This window comes from Amphiura filiformis, chromosome 7 (genome assembly GCF_039555335.1).
Source record: "Amphiura filiformis chromosome 7, Afil_fr2py, whole genome shotgun sequence".
Lineage (NCBI taxonomy): Eukaryota > Metazoa > Echinodermata > Ophiuroidea > Amphilepidida > Amphiuridae > Amphiura > Amphiura filiformis.
The window spans coordinates 67,824,155-67,843,371 of NC_092634.1; the positions used below are offsets into that span (position 1 = coordinate 67,824,155).

Below are 19,217 nucleotides of genomic sequence, written 5' to 3' on the forward strand. Positions count from 1 at the left end.
GTTCACAACTGACAGAAAATAATTATAATATTATGGAGCTCTGTAGAAACTATATAATTCAGACCTGATTGTAATGTAGCAATCACTTCGTTCCGAGACACACGGATTTTGCTTGCTTCTCGGCGAAATTATTAACAACCAGTTTCAAAGTAAGTTGTGTGTTATATTTATTCATATTGTTTAAGGGCTGGGGTATGAACGTTTGGACAGTATTTATTTTGGGACATTAGAGCACATCAGACATATCGAATTGCATTCTGAATACGATGAATGTCATTCTGATATCAAATAATTTTGATTTTTGAAATTCGCAATTTAATACACATTTTATGGCAAATCATTAAAATTGATATTTTTGATATTTAACAGTACTTGAAGTAAACTTTATAAATCTGATGATTTATACTTAAAGTGTATGTAGGTGGGATGAAAAGCCGACGATCAATTGAAAATTTTGACATTTCGTATTGAAGATATGGATTTTTTTTCCCAAAACACCCAAAAAAATTAGGTCTTTTTGGAAAAAATCCATATCTTCAATATGAAAGGTCAAAATTTTCAATTGACCGTCGGCTTTTCCTTCATGCTACATACTCTTTAAGAATATAACATTAGATTTATATAATTTACTTCGAGGACTGTTATATATAAAAATTTGAAAAATATTTTTTATAATTTGTCATAAAATTTGTATTATATTGTGATTTTCAAAAAATGAAAATTATTTGATATCAGAAAGACATGCTTCGTATTCCGAATGCAATTCGATAGGTCTGAGGTGCTCTCATGTCCCACAAAAAATACTGTCGAAACGCCATAAACGCTCATTTTAGATCCTTTAAGTAGCCAGACATGTTATAATCATCCATTGTCACTTTGTAACGTATGACACAATCGCTGCACTCCAGATGGAAGCCATGTAGCGGCATTGATGCCTTAGCCCAGACTCTGTATTTCTGACATATTCTACGTTTCAAGCTCCGGTAGTTCGAACCTATGGTATGCTATATGTAAATGTGTGGCTTGCCTTTCACTATAGGCTTACGCAATATTTAATTTGGTTAAATTCGGTGCTTAAGCTTTATCGGCGGTGGGGAAAAAGAAACACTGCATGAAATTCAACCAAACGTTTGTGTATTGGTTTGTGTTTGTCATTTGCTACTTGATTGGTATATGGTACCGTATGATTATATTTCATTTGTGACCTTTATCTTATTTTAAACCAGCGTGTGCAATCAATCAATCAACATGAACAAACGTGTGCTTTTAGTTTTGATGGCTGCTATTGCCTATGAGGTTAGAGGTAAGTAGAGACTTCACAAAAATTGTAATGTGAGGAAATATACTACTCGAAATGCCTTTTGCATTGAGACATGCCGTCGTTTTATCTTTTCTGTTTCAGTTTCGGTTTCAGTTTTTCATTGTTATTTTGAAGTGTTAGCATGGTACATGTGAACAATCCTTTTATTCTAGTCTTTTGTTGCCTACAGAAAAGTTGAACGAAGATAACTTCTGTTTCGGTTTCGGGAGTTATGTTAATTTCTGACATGAAAAACGTGAGATGATAGGGTTGATGCCAATCTAGACAAAAGAAGTGTCTAAATTTTACGGTCATAAATTCGCGATAAATTGTACGGCTTCAATTTACTTGCGTTGGGTGTATAGGTACTTCAGCCTAGGCGGGAGTGTCTCGTGAAAATAGCACAGCGTAGAAATATACATTAATCACTAGTAATCAGTGTTGCCAAGAATTACGTATACTTGCTCGTGCAATCGCGCAAAAATCGGTCATATGATTATGTAGAGATGAAACGGGGAATTATTTTCGTCCCAAATACACCTTAAAGCTTGGTAATATGCAACATCAAATAAGTGTGTTGAAGTGAAACTAATTGGATTACTTTCATTGGAATTGGTAATCTAATAATTGCTTCAGGCTAAATTGCCAGACTTAAATCTATTTTAAATGTACAGGGTGTCCCAGAAAAAAAATACCGGGCGAATGAATTTTGATGTAAGTCGAGAAATAGACATCAGAATCCAAAAATCTAAACATTAGCGTGTAGCCCATCTTATTCTGCATCTTATACGTCAAATTTACTGGAATCGTTGACTGATCGCGAAGAAATGAGTGATTACATAACGCATGCATCAATTCACTTCATTCCAAATTTTGAAAGAGAGATCATTCAACACAATGCACACTGGTGGTTAACTGTCAATGAGCTTCATATTTTGTTCTGTAAAATCCTTTCAACCTGTTTCTTGCAAAACATTTAATTAGATTTTGTTCAAAATTGAAAACCTGCACGAAAGCTTGCATATAAGATGATGCTCGGTACTTGTAAATATATTTTTTCATTAATGTTGATATAAAGGTTGCATAAAGAATAATTGCATAAAGAATTCCAGCTGGCTTAAAACATTCTCACACACATTAGTTTAAATCTTTAAAAATCTTTAAAAACTTCAACATAATAATGTTACATCCCAGCAAACACAAAAACGTTTTAAATAAGTTATATTTTGGCTTTTGGTTTAGGTAAAACGTTTTAATAACATTAAAATGTCGGGTTATATAAAGGTCATGAAAACGTTTTAAAACGTTTTGTATGAAAACACACTACAACAATATTTCTAAAATGTTTTCAAAAATGTTATTGTAAACTATTTTTGCAAACATTTCTTGCCAAATATTTTGTCATCACTTAAATAACATGTTAAAATATTTGCCCCCAGCAAACACAGAAATGTTCTTACAATGTTTTCTTCAAAACGTTTTAATAACATTTAAATGTCGGGTTATATAAAGGTCATAAAAACGTATTTAAAACGTTATTGCAAATATTTTGGGCAAACATTTTTCGCACAACATTTTTTCAACCCAAAAATAACATTCTGTTTAGAATGTTTTGTATCAGGTTTTCAAGAATGTTTTTGGAATGTTATTAAAACGTTTTCATAGGCTTTATATAACCCGACATTTAAACGTTTTCTGTAAAACATTTTGTGTTTGCTGGTCTGTAGATTATCAAAAAATGTTTTTCAATGTTATGAAAACGTTTTATACCCTTAATATACCCTTTATATAACACGAAATTTAAAAGTTTTCTGACAACATTTTATAACCTTTTGCGAATGATGTCGAAAACGTTTTGTGTTTGCTGGGATGGTATCAAAAATCACACGTAAAGCTGTGAGCACTTGTTCATTGTTATTCTTGGCTCAAATGTTCTTTGGAATGTTAAAATACACAGCATTACAAATTTGCACAATATAAAGAATTGCAGCTGGAAAGCTTCCAATTGCAGAAATCAAAGTTTTCTCGGACAAACTGTTATTTATCTTAAGTGAAAGCATGAATGACATAACAACGTCCGATTATAAAATAGATAGTGTGATGTGGACAAAATTTAATGAGATACACAAACTTTGGGAAGCGGTGAGTGAGTATGAAAAAAGCGCCTGTTAATCAAACTTGGAATGAACTGAATTGATGCACGCATTATATAATCGATCATTTCTTCGCAACCAATCAACAAAATAAAATAAAATTTTTGTATGTGATGCACAACAAAATAAGCTACATTTTAAATTATTTGATTTTGATGTCTATTTCTCGACTTACGTTAAATTTTATTCACTCGGTATTTTTTTCTGGGACACCCTGTATATTAGGTGTCATTCATTGACCAGGTTAAACAGATTAAAGATTGCAAATTGCGAAGCAGGGGAAATGAGAGAGTGGTGGGGATGATGAGACAAGGAGAGGAGAGGAGAGGAGAGGAGAGGAGAGGAGAGGAGAGGAGAGGAGAGGAGAGGAGAGAAGAGAAGAGAAGAGAAGAGAGGATGGCGAGTAGAGCATGCAGGGATGAGTTTATTCCGTTTATTTTAATTTTTCCACGTTGAAGGGTAAAGGAAATACAACATCCAATATAATTCAGATATCCACATAATTCAAAAGATGACACAGGTGAGAGTTTGGGAGAGGGAGAGACAGACAGACTAGAAAGAGAAGAAAGCGAGAGGAGAAGAGGCAGGGGTCCTTTTTTTAAATGTCACAGTAATATAGACCAGAATGACATCCAATTTGCGTTCGGACCTGATGTAGGCCTATCCTGCCTAGTTAAATGAGAGACATGAGTAAGATTGCCCACTTGAAGTTGAAGCACCAGTGTTGCATATAATTGACTTATCCAACCTTTTTTGACAGATATAAGTGTGATTGACAGCACCTCTTGAAATGAGAAGCATGATGCCCCAAACGTAAACAATGAAGTCAAATTACACACCATCTGACTTAATCCCTTGCGTTTTCGTTTCTGAACAATAGAGCTCCCTGAAACAGAAAAGATAAAACGACAGATGGAGTAAGAATATCCTATTCCATGGTCTATCTAAGAGCAAAATTATTGAAAGTGGTCTTTTTTCAGAGTTTGGGAGAGGGAGAGACAGACAGACTAGAAAGAGAAGAAAGCGAGAGGAGAAGAGGCAGGGGTCCTTTTTTTAAATGTCACAGTAATATAGACCAGAATGACATCCAATTTGCGTTCGGACCTGATGTAGGCCTATCCTGCCTAGTTAAATGAGAGACATGAGTAAGATTGCCCACTTGAAGTTGAAGCACCAGTGTTGCATATAATTGACTTATCCAACCTTTTTTGACAGATATAAGTGTGATTGACAGCACCTCTTGAAATGAGAAGCATGATGCCCCAAACGTAAACAATGAAGTCAAATTACACACCATCTGACTTAATCCCTTGCGTTTTCGTTTCTGAACAATAGAGCTCCCGAAACAGAAAAGATAAAACGACAGATGGAGTAAGAATATCCTATTCCATGGTCTATCTAAGAGCAAAATTATTGAAAGTGGTCTTTTTTCACTGTTCTTTTAATTAAAGGCTCAGAATATGTCCTTGCGGAGATTGTACATATCAAAAAACTATCATAGAAAGCAGTGATAAGTGTTCTGTAGTAAAAAATTTTAATTTTGATAATAAGTGGTTTTAGTCAGAAGAAATCGCATTTTCAAGTTATCACCCCATTTTTAGACAAACACACGGAAGTAAGTTTATCCGTGTTCTCTACCGCAGTAACAAAATGCAACTACCGTGACTACGTACATGTACAGCAAAACCGAGACAAATTAATGTTATTTCGCATTATTAAATCAATAATATTGATATTCAGTTACAATGTCAGGTTTTCAAAGATAACATGTTAAATAATACATGTAGAACAAAGGACCCGTTGACTCGAAATTTTAGAGGGAAATTTGAATTCAAATAGAAAGGGTGCTGGTGCAATCCATACACTGATTTTGAGACCTGATTTTTTCACCAATAATAGGAAACATAGCCTACTACCCTATTACAGCTTGTAAAATTAACTTATTTAAATGTCGGTAAGTATTTAATTTTAATTGTATTTATTCATCAATTCATTTTATTTTCAATTTTAAATAAACACGCGCAATTTTTGTTGAACTGAAAGTGTTTGAGCTCAGTTGAGTGAGCAAAATGCTGTAGAATAGATAGTATCCGTGTGCAACATCGTTTTGGGCATACTGCAGTTACTGTCCGTTTTCCTATACACAATACGCAGTGCTCTCACCATTGACGCGCGACCTTTACAAATAGCGTATGTTAGAAGTATATGCATTTACCTAGTTAACATCACTGTGTGAAAAATAACCGGCTAATATTTAAAGTATTCTCCAAACTTCTAGCAAATATATTTCTCTAACATGACCTAAAATTAGAGCTATGTTAGATGTTCAGAAATATTCGCACTTTGGTAAAATATGAGTGAGGGCAAGGCATAGCTAGCCAACTAGCCCGTGTTAATTGAATGGAGATTTGACCGAAAATGTTGATAACGGACCGCTCACTTCTGAAGAATGCTACAAAAAAACGGTATAGGCTACATTTAAAGTATTCTCTGAAATTCTAGAAAATATAGTTTTGTAACATGTCCTAAATGTTTAGCTAATCTAGGTGTTTGGAAGTGTTCGTACTTTTATGTTTTAGGAAGGATATGTAAACGACAGATAACACCAAAAAATATGAAGAAATTATTTCCAAACCGTGATAAGTCAACAATCATTATGTTGCTCATTTTCAAGAATGTTGGTTAACAATAAGCAGAGTTTTGTCTCATTTCGTGAACAAAGGTCCACATACCATTGTTACCTTTCGTTTCTTTTATAATCGGTTACCCAACTGAAACTATAATACCAGCTCATTGCGATACCGCACAGATAAAAACAGACACATGTGTACAACCAAAGAAGATCTGATTTAATCAATTGAGCTGTTTTCAATGAGTGTTATCTTGGTTTAATAAAAGTCCTGCAAAGGTCGTGGTGAATTCTACTGTAGACATGAGTGCATCATGGTATGTTTTCTAAGTATGTACTTTTCTTCAAACCATTAGAGGTAAAGACACGATTTTTTCACCAATAATAGGAAACATACTATCTTCTTATAGCTTACAAACACAAATTATTTAAATGTTGGTAAGTAATTTTTTTTAAAGTTGGGTACAGTTCATTTTAAATCACCCTGTATATGAAGAGCTTGTTTCCAAACCACAAGTCCACAAACACATGTTTCTGATTTACCTGTGCGATATTGCAATAGGCTGTGATGCTATAGGTGTAGTAATTTCAGTTGGATGCACCATTACAAAGCAAACAGTGGTTGGATGCACAGTAACAATACTGTGTGAGGCATTTATTTCCCAAATGAGAACAATAGTCTGCATATCATATTGTTAAGCAACATTGTTGTGGTAAATAATAGCTTGTTGATGTTACAACTCATTGTTGCTAATGTAAAGCTCTTCATAATTTTGTTGATGTCTCATAGATTGTCAGAATGAAAACTGTGACATGATTTCAAAATTGAATATAGGTGATGAAATTAAAGTAGAAGATTCGTCGGTGCCACTTTGTAGTGATGGGTGTCCTGCGAATAACATAATACTGACAGTGACTTCTGAATCACACAGTGCAGCTTACTGTAAGTACATACAGGGTGTCTCTGAAAGAACTTTTAGTAGGAAACTTATTTTTGTGTGATTGAAAATAAGGTAGTTTCGTCAAATTTCTATATTTCACGAACGGAGCTGTCAATTGGCAAATTGATAGTTCATTGAAACTTTATTCAATTTGGTATATTTTATCTCAATCGTCTAGGATGATTACACTAATTGTTGATCTAAATGATAGAGTTTATGATTTGAAAATTAATGTCCAATTTATTTTTTGCTAGCGGTATTATAGATATCTCAGTGCAGGTATTCTTTAAAACGTGTTGTAATTTTGATTTAAATAATGTTTTAATATCGATTAGTTATAACTTGAATACTATTTTATGTAACTGTGATAGCAGGCAGAACGGAGCCAGTGATCGTGTTACTTAGCAAAAAAGTCACACAAAAACTTTAAAAAAAAAAAAAATCTTATCGTGTTTTTTGTTTAAAACTAAGCTACAGACTTGATAATTTCAGACAAGTAGAAAAAACCCACTTTATCATGTTTTAAATTTAAATTTTAAAAATGATATTAACGATGATTATACCCACCTATGTGTGGAATAGTGTGTAGGTGAAACTCGTATAATGCGAAGATATTTCCGTTTTTCTAACGCGAAATTTTACCTCCGAAAATGTCTGGAAATCAGCATATTCCACCATGTATCATTTGTACCTGAAGGTTGATCCGAGGCCAAACAAGTTAACATTTTGAAGGAAAACACATTCCACTATCACTGTGTAGAATATAGGCCCTATCACATGCAAGTATAACATCATTAGAGGCACTTTGTTTTTGGGAGAAAAGCCAAAAATTCGAGCCAAAGCCCATTCCACATGGAATACGAAACAAGAATCCAAAACAATATTGACGGACCTGGAACTCTAACCCCAAAATCCATCATGCATAGACAATACTGAAAGCCACATGTTCATTGCAGAATGGATATGAATATGTGAATGTACACCACGAATCAGCCGTAAAGTTGGCCCGGTCATTTTTATTTTATTTCGTGTTTAGAAAATATATAGCATGAGCTTTAAAATGGTATATCATTTGACTTCAAACGATATCCAGAAGCGGGATTATGGTTTGTTGAACTCTGCTCCTTCAACAGAATGGTACTTTTTCGGTTCTACATTTGTCTCTTTTTCCACATTGCTAGTAATAAATATCATGAATATCAAACAGTCATAATTGGCGGTCATTTCAAATCATCCCCAAGTCAACGAGGTTCAGGAAAGTCCTCTCATTGTTAATTGTTGGTTATACATACCTAGACAAAATACAATGCTTTGTAACCCATCACTTGAACAGGATTTAGCCAAAGCAAACAAAGACTAATGCTATTTAATGATTCGATAGAAATAGGTAGAAGACGATTATCCTCTTCAGCAATTGGATTATTGATTGGTTTAAACGGTGTTTGACTCGCGCTATCAAATCAGAAACATTTCGCACCAAATTGAGGTGCCTATGAATACGACCTTCACGCACAATTTACACTGTAACTCAGAATACAATTTGCCGACGTTTATACAGCTCATTCGTAGTGTACGGCCACATATGATTAATATAACATCGCAAGGTACTTTATATCTGTTTTTATTTTACATTGTAATTTTATGTTATAATGTATTTGGATGGTTTTTTTTATTGCTGTGATCCATCATGGGCCTCATGGAAGAACAGAGGTTTACTTGTATTATTCACTGAATGAGGGGGTTGAAATTTTCATTGGGGCTTGAGTTAGCAAACCAACTCAGTAGGGGAGTCAACCCAACCTCCACAAAGACCACACTGTAGCCTATACGTCATTTCATGTACATTTTCAAGGCTCTTCTTCTTTGTTTTACATCGTAGCTGCTGAACATCTATTACATCGGCTAGTTAATAATCCCCCCACAGGATTCCAATTCAACGGCGGACGTAAATATGGACCACCATATTTTACAGTTGGCGTAACCAGAATGTATTTATATTATAAAGCGATCGGTGGGAGTGCTGAATGTCAATGTGCTTTCACAATAACGGTTGTTGTTGGTCTAGGTGAGTGAAATGGTTGAGTTTAATCCCAGGGAGTTTAATACTCATCTCTGGTTCCGGCACTCCGTGTATCCGCGGAAAACACCCGCTTTTGCATCTCATTTCACAAATCTTTTAGGATAAAAACACTCCTATTTATTAATATTTCGCAGAAAAAAAGACAAATATAATATGAAAACGTTCAAATAATTTTTATATCATTAAATATTATCTTCGATAGTGCTCTGTGCTCCACTATAGATAAAATCCCGCGGATAAAATAAAAAAACACATAAAGATGATACTTAAAACAGTACAAACAGTACAAACTATAAAATAAAAGACAGGCAAATGAACAAGGAATAAGAAAACAAGGCAAAAACATAAAAATATACGCAAAAAATGAAAATTGGCAAGTGGGTCCGTTCTAAAGCGCAAGAAGGACGATGCAAACGGGCGATCGCATTACAGGCATTACAACCTGCAAGTTAGAACGGATACATTTACTGGAGGGGTACTATGATGACAAAGAAATTAACAAGCCAAAACAGTGTATAGCGAGATGATATAAATAACCTTGAAAATACACTACATGATACCTCATCATAATTATAAAGCGGTGACTAGCGATACACAGTAACCGGCATGAAATTGATCAACTAATAGTAGGGATGACCACTGTTAATACAGTTTCCACTAGAACGATTTTTCATTTACTGTGTGCGTGCACTCACACACGTATTGTCTATGGAGAAAGTGATCGATACAAGAAATCCCAGGCCTGTTAAATGGCGTACATACTTGTTTTGATCCAAATGTAGGCCTATATCAGGGTGTTTCAAGAAATTCCTGATTCCACCAGAAAACATTAACCAAACTTTTTCCTGTTTGGTCAGTAAATAGAGAGGACCTTCCTTCATGAAGAGATCAACTTTTTTAATGAAAAATTTAATGAGATGAGAACTACAACAGGTTGAAGTGACACCATTCCGTGCATCAGGTGTTCAAACGCAATTATCTCCGAATTTGGAGTGAATCAGACAAGCAAACTTACATACTCATAAAAATTTAACTATTTTTGAAGACAAAATGTGCAGGATGTTAAGGGAGGTGTAATGAGCGTGAACCTGGTTTGGATGCAGAGGGAGTGTGCCTGTAACAGACACAGCCACCAGAAAAGGACCAGCTCAGATCGCGCGCCAAATAAGTTTGCAGTCCAGAAATTTCATTTTTTTCTCAGCCTTGCAAAAAATAGACAGAGGTGGGAATCGAACCCGGGACCTCAGTGTTGTAAAACCTACTGCGTTACCACTGAGCCAACTGACAATCAGCTATGAGAAGTTTGATAGTAATCCTTGATCTGAATAGAATAAATCAATACTGATAGGTCTATTTATCTAATGTACGATGTTATTCAAATTGGCCTATAAACTAGGAATATAATGTGAAATGACTATCAATCGATCAATCAATCAAGTTGTCAAGTTATCAACAATCAATAATAAACCGACGTAGGCCTATCATGGAATATTACTAACTAGGCCTAACTAACTAATAATATACCAAATAAATAAAATAAATAAATAAGTCAGTAAATAAATAAATAGGCATAGGCCTAAATAAATAAATACAGAATGCAGAATGCAGTTAGTATTTTAGTTGCAAAATTCCAAACATTCTATTCACACATTCTATTATAATTTTCTGCTATACACGCAAAGGACCTGTGCCTTTAATATGTCCGCGCCTAATCAATAATAAGTCTTTCACCATGCTCACACACCATGTTAAACTATTGTATCCCTGCAAGTATTGTACTGACCAAGTCCTAACACCTCAATGAAATGGATGCTATAACGTACCCAATCAAGCGAACATATCAAGGTCATATCAGGGCGTTATACAAAGAATGGTCAAAGGTCAACGTTTCCAAAGAAGTATAGTAATAGATGTAGACACAAGCTTTCGTGCGGGAAACATAAACACATAGTCGTCAATCGTGTGGTTTTATGAGATTTGATACGGCGCTGAAGTCTATTGGCTGTCCCAAAATCAGTACCAGACCCGGTTTCCAGACGGCAATGTGTGTGTTGTTACAAGGAATGCAAACTCATTTTATCAATGAGTGAACCACATAGAGGAATACGACATCTATCGTGAGCCAATCTGCATTCTGTTGCCTGCAAAAGCCGACGATCAGGTAAAAATTCTAAAAGCAGCGTGACTAGATATTTGCGTTAATTTCATGATACGTGTAAAACGCATTGAAAACGCCAAATTGCAGTCATAAAATATATAATATTAGTAAATCACCCAATCGAATGTTAACGTAGGTATGTGGAAAAGAACTGCAATAACAATAACAAACTATGTGCCCAAAGAGTTGTCTTTGGCATGTCGCTTTTTGAAATATGACCAAAAATATCAAATTTTGGAAAAACGCCCCAAAATTTAAAACAAACACGAACCTTCCAAAATAAATATATATTAGCACTCGGCGGCCCAGTCACTACCTGCCGCTGTGATTTGGGGTAACTCATTGCTTCCGCTCTTCAGATACCGGAACTTCAAGGTCGCTCATACCCCAGCCCTTAAGAAATTTAAGAATGTTTAAGCCTACCGCGGCCCATCTCAAATCTTTTACTTCCCCGTGCACTACTCACTACCTAGTCTGTGTTACAGACCGTGTACCTATATCCATAGGGAGAGAAACTACTGGGAACCACACACTCTCGGAAACCATAGTGGGCACATGCACACACAGTGTATTGCTCAATGTAGTAAAGATAACCTTTGAGTTGGAGCAAATTTCTCAAAATTGGTAGTGATTAATGTTACCAAACTTATGCCATGATGAAATATAATAATTTTTGAAGATAAAATGTGCTGACCTTAAAAGATTGAACAATGTTTAAGACTACCGCTATTCATTTGAAATAATGCACTTATTGTTCATCTCCTCTATGGAGATATTTTCCATGGCAGCCATCTATGATCATGCTTGAGGTTTCACCAAACAAACCATGGGTTTTGAGGTCTTATATTTTTTGTTGTATGTCAACAAAATCGATTAAATTTTCAGGATGATCTTATTTTCTTGTTGTTATAAGCAAATATAATGTTCCAGATAACGCTAGTTAATAAATACATTAAGAAAAAGTACCTTAAAGTTGCACTTTCTGTTAGTATTCCTTTTTGGACTTTAACTTTTTAACATGTTCTAGCAGCCCTTTATAAAACCGTGACACTCGAAAGGCCATATCTCTGGAATGAAACGTCCGATTAAGATTATTTAAACGCCAAAATGTTTCTTTCATCAATTCCAAGCCAATAAGTTAGGTCTGAATCAATTTAAAAGTACTTCAATTTTTAGTGGACATGCCTACTAATAGGAATTAGATAGCTTACCGTAATAATAAAACACGACGACGATGTGATAATGTGAAATACCCGCTAGTCAGTCATGTGATCAAAACATATCATGACAACGCAAAACGCTATCTTAACGATCAAGTGCTCCCCGTTAGTACTCCAGATTCCAGGAACGTGAAATGCCCTCAATTTTACATGCTTCCTAAAGTCTATAAAACCAACAATCCTGGTTGCCCGATTGTTAGTGGATGTTCTTGTCCCACTAAACAAGTCTCCCGCTTCGTCGATTATCATTTACGCCCCCTCGTTGAATCTCTTCCCTCATACATACAAGACACTACGGACTTCATTAAACACATCATCTCCCTCAATGAAAATGCTCCCCTCACAGACAACACCCTTTTAGTTTCTGCGGATGTCACAGCTCTTTACACAAACATCAACCATAATGAAGCTCTTCGTGCCTGCAAACCCCGGGGGGATCACTCAAATATGACATTGTACGCATGCGTGACCAAATTTTTTTCAAACACCCCCTAAACGAGTTTTACCCTACCAGCAAATTTAGCCCCTTAATAAGGTAATTTAATATAGAATTTACCCCCTAATGAGTTTTTTGGCCAGTAAAAATGAAAAAATGTACCCCTTTCGGACTCGTAATTTACCAAAAATTTGAAAAGGTACCCTAAACAAGTTGTTCACTTTCAGAAAACTACCCTTATTCTTGAAAATCAGTGTTTTTAGACCCTAAATGCGTCACTCGCGTAACTTGCCTTGCCTAAAAAAACACCCCCTTTTCCTTGTTTTTTTGGTCACGCATGCGTACAGACCAAATATGTGAGTGGCCCCCCCGGGCTGCAAACAATACCTCAGTACCCGTCCTAACAAATCCCCTCCTAAAGTAGACCTAATCCGTCTCCTGGAACTAGTCATGACCCTCAACCGTTTTAGATTCAATAGTCAATTCTACAACCAGAACCTTGGCATACGGATGGGCACTTGTATACGGATGGGCACCCTCTGCGGCCAACTTATCTATGGGCGCTCTTGAAGCCAGACTTCTTGCCCACCAAACCCCTGGAAGGATCGTGAGTCAGATTCATTGATGACGACTCCACACCTTAAAACCGCACGGTATCAACGCCGAATCATAAATATAGGCATACCAATTTTGTTTTTTATAACGCGTCGGTACTCCGGTGCCTCCAGTTTTTTCAGCTTCGGACATTTTTCGTAATTCCGCCCTCACTTTAGGTCTCTGCCTTTTACGCCCTTGTTCCCTTTTCGCGCTGCTTTTGTCTCTCTTTTTGTTCCATATTGATCTTTGTCTTATCATACAGCATTTCACCACCACACATAATTATTTTACATCTCTCCTCTCGGTAAGTTAGTGTTTTGCTTAGGTTTTTATACATTCACATTCTCATTCTGGTTTTTATTGTTGGCTCTATGCATGCACCATATCATCATAATTTTGCTATTTTTTGCCATCAACAGTTTGTAATATTATTCCTTTTCTGTATAATCTTTGTACATAAACATTGTTTCTGATATGCTCTTTTTTTTTGATTTTGTAATATTTTCCTGTAATGTAGGTGATGTACTTTAATGATAGTGAATGTTAATGGTGATGTTATGACCAGACGTGGATAAAACTCGAGACGTTGGATAAAAGTGAAATGTTATGTTCGGTTTGCTTCCATATACCTCGTGAATATATCAGAAAGAGGGGACGATTTGTGGACATAACAACGCGTCTCTTCCCAAGGAGAGATGTACTCAGCTATTTTAAAGTTTGGATGGGTATGCTCTGCGTTTTATTGCTGATATGCTGATAATTTAAATCTTGGCATTCCCACAAATTCCAACCGCAGATTCAATACATGTACCCCGGGACATGTATCAGTGAAAACCTAATTATATCATAATAATGTTTGAAACTTTGATATTAATTTGAATATCTCCGCTTGTATTTCAGATTTTTTGTACAACGACTCATTCGCCGAAGCAATTTTTTATGGCTGAGTGCCGCTTTTCGTGTGATTTATAGCTAATGATACAAATTTAAAAAAAATAAGATTAAAAAAGTAAAATAGAGACGTGGTTACGAGTTCTTGTATTTTTATCATCTTTTAAGATTGATGGTTTAATATTGTAAACCAAACATGTAATTCACATTTTCGGTAAATCCCATAAGCCTTTATGTTTGGTCCCAAGATGCCAATGCCCATATCGTCTATGCGCCAGTGGCGGCACCAGGGATTTTTTTCCGGGATTTTTTTTCGGGGGGGGGGGTGAATTTCAAAGGACAAAACACAAAATTTTGCACAAAATTTATGTAAATAGTGGAAATTTGTGGGCTTTTGGGTTTTCTGCCTCTGTTTCTTTCTTCTTTTTCTGATTCTTTCTTCCCTCTTCTGGCAACAGGCCGATTTTGATCAAAGTTAGTCACAAGCATCACTGTCCAATATGTAACATGATATGTGACATGTTCCGAGTCAAAGGTCACGCAAGGGTAAGTAGGTACCCGTACCCATGGGTACGGGTACCAAACAGAACAGGCATGTAGGAAAGTGAGAGTAGCTCTACTCTCACTTCCCAGATGAATGTTAACTCCACTCATGATTTCCACTGTGAGTACTCTGATCTTAATCAAAACAAATATGTTACATGGATGGGGCTTGGTGGGGAGTAACACATGGATCTAGATAGCAAGTGCCCTAGATTTAAGCCTGGCCTAGAGCCCTGAAAAAGTTACATCTTCCCATGGCTACACAAAATGTACCTGTGTGCTACACACATGTAGATATCTATACAATGTAAATACAGCCTCCAGCCTGTGCAAACTTTATGGCATCCATATAGATGTATACTGCGCCAAAAAGTATCCTTACATATGGATAAATAATCACAATTCCAAAACTTAATGTTAACAAAATATAAATTTCCCTTTCATGACATAATTTATGTACCCTCTACTAGTACCCCTGTGAATGTCAAGTTCACAACTTGTGTATTTGCATTCCACGCATTCCGGAGCAAGCTGTTTACATGACATAATACAACACGAGGCTCATAACCACCGTCACAGCCACCGTGCCTTTGGCGGAGCATTTGAGTCACGGTTGTTTGATTTATATAGAATTGGCTTCATTATTAACTAAATGCAAACTATAGATGGCGCTATTTATCTTGAATCATATTTCTTTATTTGCAAGGGTTAGGTGATTAATATTGCAATTAAAACAGCTGGAATAGGTGAAACAATCAACAAGGAAATTTTATAAACATATTTTATCAATCAATAAAGGAATTATTTGTATTAAAAGCTTGAAAGAGTAATTTCCAGTAACTAAATAGCTCCACCAATTTTGTCATTAATAGATACATTTTATATCCGAAAAAGCTTTAAAAATACGATATAAGTAAATATTAGGGGAAATTAAAGTTGAGAATTACTCAAAAGCATCTGTACACATTAGCATGATATCACTTTTAGCTGTTTAAGCCTAAGATTTGGTTGTACATGATGTTTTGTTTGAAAAACTAATAAATGATCCCATCAAACAACTGTGGAGTAGGCCCAGCCATAGCATGACTGATGCATTCAGTGTTTTATTCTGATGAACAGAGAATAAAACTCATTAAATTTTAATTCAAGAGTTCAGTCAGAAATGTAGAATATTCTTAGAGCATATAAAACAGCAGTAATTTCAACTCAACAAAGCCTAAATTCAACGAAAACACATTCAGCAAAAACGTGTTCTTCTCTAATGATCATCTTCCTTTAGGTGTTACCACCAAGAGTCTAGAAGTTTTAAAACTGATTTATTTTAACTGTGCAATATTTATTTTTTCAATTTCTTTCTTTTGTGCAATAAGTTGAACCATGAAAAATCAAATTAAAATAAAAGGTAATAAAGAAAAAATGTGAGAACAAATCTGTGCTTGTTTTCAACTTTCGTTGTGCGATATTTTGATGGTTAGGCACTCTTGACATCCCTGTCATCTTGCGCTCATAAGTTAAGTTGTTTTTAAGATACATAGTTGAAACTTAGCAGACAATTAGAAAAAGGATGAATAAATAATATCTGACAAAATGAGATTGTTATGTTGAGCCATCACAAAATGCGGTTCATTTTCTACATGTAACCTTTTTATGGGGCACCTTGTATTTGTTTTTTAATAGATGCACTATCGTACTCAAAACAAATATGTTACATGGATGGGGTTTGGTGGGGAGTAACGCATGGATCTAGACCTTCGTCTAATCAAATGCTTGTAACTTTGCTTCTTGAAGTCACATTGGATTCAATGGGGTGTCAGATTGGATTCAATGGGGTGTCACATTGGATTCAATGGGGTGTCAGATTGTGCAGAATGAGTTCATCTATTTAACAAATAATTTTTTCCAAATTTGGTTAAGTTTTAAAATTAGGATTTGCTTCCAAGTGTAAGGATATTTTTTGGTGCAGTATACATGTATGCTACATGTCGCATGCACACACTGACGAAAAAAGCAGTAAACTGGGAAAACATTTCAAAATATTTTCTTTTTTTTTGGTGAATTTCAAGTTATCATATTTAATATCAATATTATCATGACAGCTTTTATTCATCATTGTAATATTCCCCATCCGAATACACTCCATGCACAAGTGCAAACATTGAGGACTACATGGTAATATAATGTAGCTTAATGTGCATGGTATGAGCACTTAAGAGCTCTTGAACATAATTTTTTAGAAGTGGCTCTATACCTCAAAAAATAGATTTTTCTGATATTTTGTGCAATAATGCATGTTAGGGTGTTGACTACTTGTGTGACTAAAAAAAATTCAAAAATTGGCTCGTTGCCATGGAAACGGCCAAAACCCAGATTCTGTCATTTTGGGCCAAATTGGCAGTGGAATTAGTTAAAAAAACATGTTATTTCAAGTGTTCGCTGCAACTAAGCCATATAATGCTGGAACATTACACGAAGTTCTTGTGAAAGGACATCTATTCATTTGATGATCAGCATATTTAGAGGTCAATAAGTTATTCTTAAGGGTACGCGCAGAGCTCATCTGTCAGGTGTATTTTCACTTTGTCATAAAATGTCATTTTAGCACCTAAAATATCATCATGAAAATCAACAACCCAGTGTTCCCAGGATTTTATCCATTCTAGTGTGGGTAGTACAAGCTAGGTACTTTATATTTTAATAAAAATCAGCTTGGGCAAATGTTACTTCTAAATACAGTGTTGCCAGAAAAAACGGTATTTTTGCAAATTGACAATTTGTCAAATTACGCCTTTTTGTCAAAATTTTGTGCATTTTGACAAATATTTTCCTTCAAGGTGAATCCAAACAACACTTTTTCGTCTTTGTAAATATCTAAACACTGAAAATTCAAAAGTAGTGTTGCCAGAATTCTTGATAAGACACCCAATATTAGCATTTTAGTGATTTTGTGTTGATGGTTTGGTTAGGAAATGCTTATTTTTAATTTTCATACATCGAATGCACATAGTATAGATTGTTATATGAATGTTTAAACACCTGAGCACAAAGTAAATGTTGCCAGAATTCTTGATAAAACACCCAAAATCATACATATATATATATTTATATGTGCCACGATCAACGTCAACGATCAACATCATTTTTTTTTACTATCATCAATATTAATAATAATATCAATGTATGCCTATTGGCCTATTAACATCATTATCAGTAATAATCAAAAATATTAATATCAATATAAATAATAATCAAAAGTATTGACATCAATTTGGTTTACTATCATCAATAATATTAATAATAATATCAAATATATTAACATCATTATCAACAATCATCAAAAATATTAACATCAACCGTAGAACTACTGAGCCATATTTTGTAACACGGACTACGAAGGGGGGTTGCAAACCCCTAATTTTCACTTATAAACGTCATATACCGTTATATTTGGAATCAATGTATAGCTACGGGTCTCCTCTACCCCAGTGACACCAATAAGTACAAACATTCCTCTCATAATATCGCTATGACGTCATAATGTGAGGGCGCCCATGCAAATTTGGAAAATTTCAGCTATGTACAAACGTATTGGCAAAATTGATTTTCGGCTAAAAATTCTACAAAAAATGACTGAATTTTCTCCTCAGACTAACAAGTAAAAAGTCAATAGCTTATAATAATTTTACATGAGCGAAATGAAAATAATTTATTTTACTGTAGAAACCATTGGTGGCCCTCACCAACACCCCCCTCTATGGTTATCTTTGACAGTCAGTCCTACCCCCAGGTAAGGTGCTGGTAAACATTTTTACACTAATATGAGCGCAAAGAATGGATCTACGATTAGTTTAGGTCGGAGCGTAAATGCGTACATTTTTTTTTATGACGGATAAGAAATCTTGGGGTGGTACTTCGTAGTTATAGGGTTAATATCAATAATAATCAAAAATATTAACATCGATATCAATAATATTCAAAATATTAATATCAATAACACTAATAATCAAAACTATCAATATCGATAATAATCAAAAATATTCACATCAATATCAATAATATTTAAAAATATTAATACCAATATCAATAACACTAATAATCAAAACTATCAATATCAACAATAATAAAAAATATTAACATCAATATCAATAACAATCACAAATGTTTATATCAATATCAATGATAAGCAAAATATCAATATTAATATCAATAATAAGCAAAATATTAATATCAATAATAATCAAAAATATTAATTTCAATATCAACAATAATCAA

At 34.8% G+C, this 19,217-nt stretch overlaps 1 protein-coding gene across 5 annotated transcripts; it reads left to right on the forward strand.

The window, feature by feature from the left end:
- The first annotated feature begins 51 nt into the window (after nucleotides 1-51).
- On the forward strand, nucleotides 52-14,533 carry LOC140157534 (uncharacterized). Of its 5 annotated transcripts, none has more exons than XM_072180754.1 (6): nucleotides 119-149; nucleotides 909-999; nucleotides 1,227-1,303; nucleotides 6,873-7,025; nucleotides 8,903-9,088; nucleotides 14,032-14,242. In XM_072180754.1, exons 3-6 carry the CDS (start codon nucleotides 1,249-1,251, stop codon nucleotides 14,043-14,045), a joined length of 408 nt encoding a protein of 135 aa, XP_072036855.1. In that variant the 5' UTR covers nucleotides 119-149; nucleotides 909-999; nucleotides 1,227-1,248; the 3' UTR covers nucleotides 14,046-14,242. The 5 variants fall into 5 exon arrangements, with proteins under 5 accessions (XP_072036854.1, XP_072036858.1, XP_072036855.1 ...); XM_072180752.1 differs by lacking the exon at nucleotides 14,032-14,242 and adding an exon at nucleotides 14,415-14,533 and having other exon boundaries at nucleotides 122-149; XM_072180755.1 differs by lacking the exon at nucleotides 14,032-14,242 and adding an exon at nucleotides 14,415-14,533 and having other exon boundaries at nucleotides 125-149; nucleotides 6,918-7,025.
- Nucleotides 14,534-19,217: the final 4,684 nt, after the last annotated feature.

Coding starts and splice junctions, on each gene's coding strand:
- LOC140157534 (XM_072180753.1), top strand. CDS start 1,249: ATGAACAAACGTGTGCTTTTAGTTTTGATGGCTGCTATTGCCTATGAG. Junction 1,304..6,872: donor TATTGCCTATGAGGTTAGAG/GTAAGTAGAGAC, acceptor GATGTCTCATAG/ATTGTCAGAATGAAAACTGT. Junction 7,026..8,902: donor ATCACACAGTGCAGCTTACT/GTAAGTACATAC, acceptor TTTACATCGTAG/CTGCTGAACATCTATTACAT.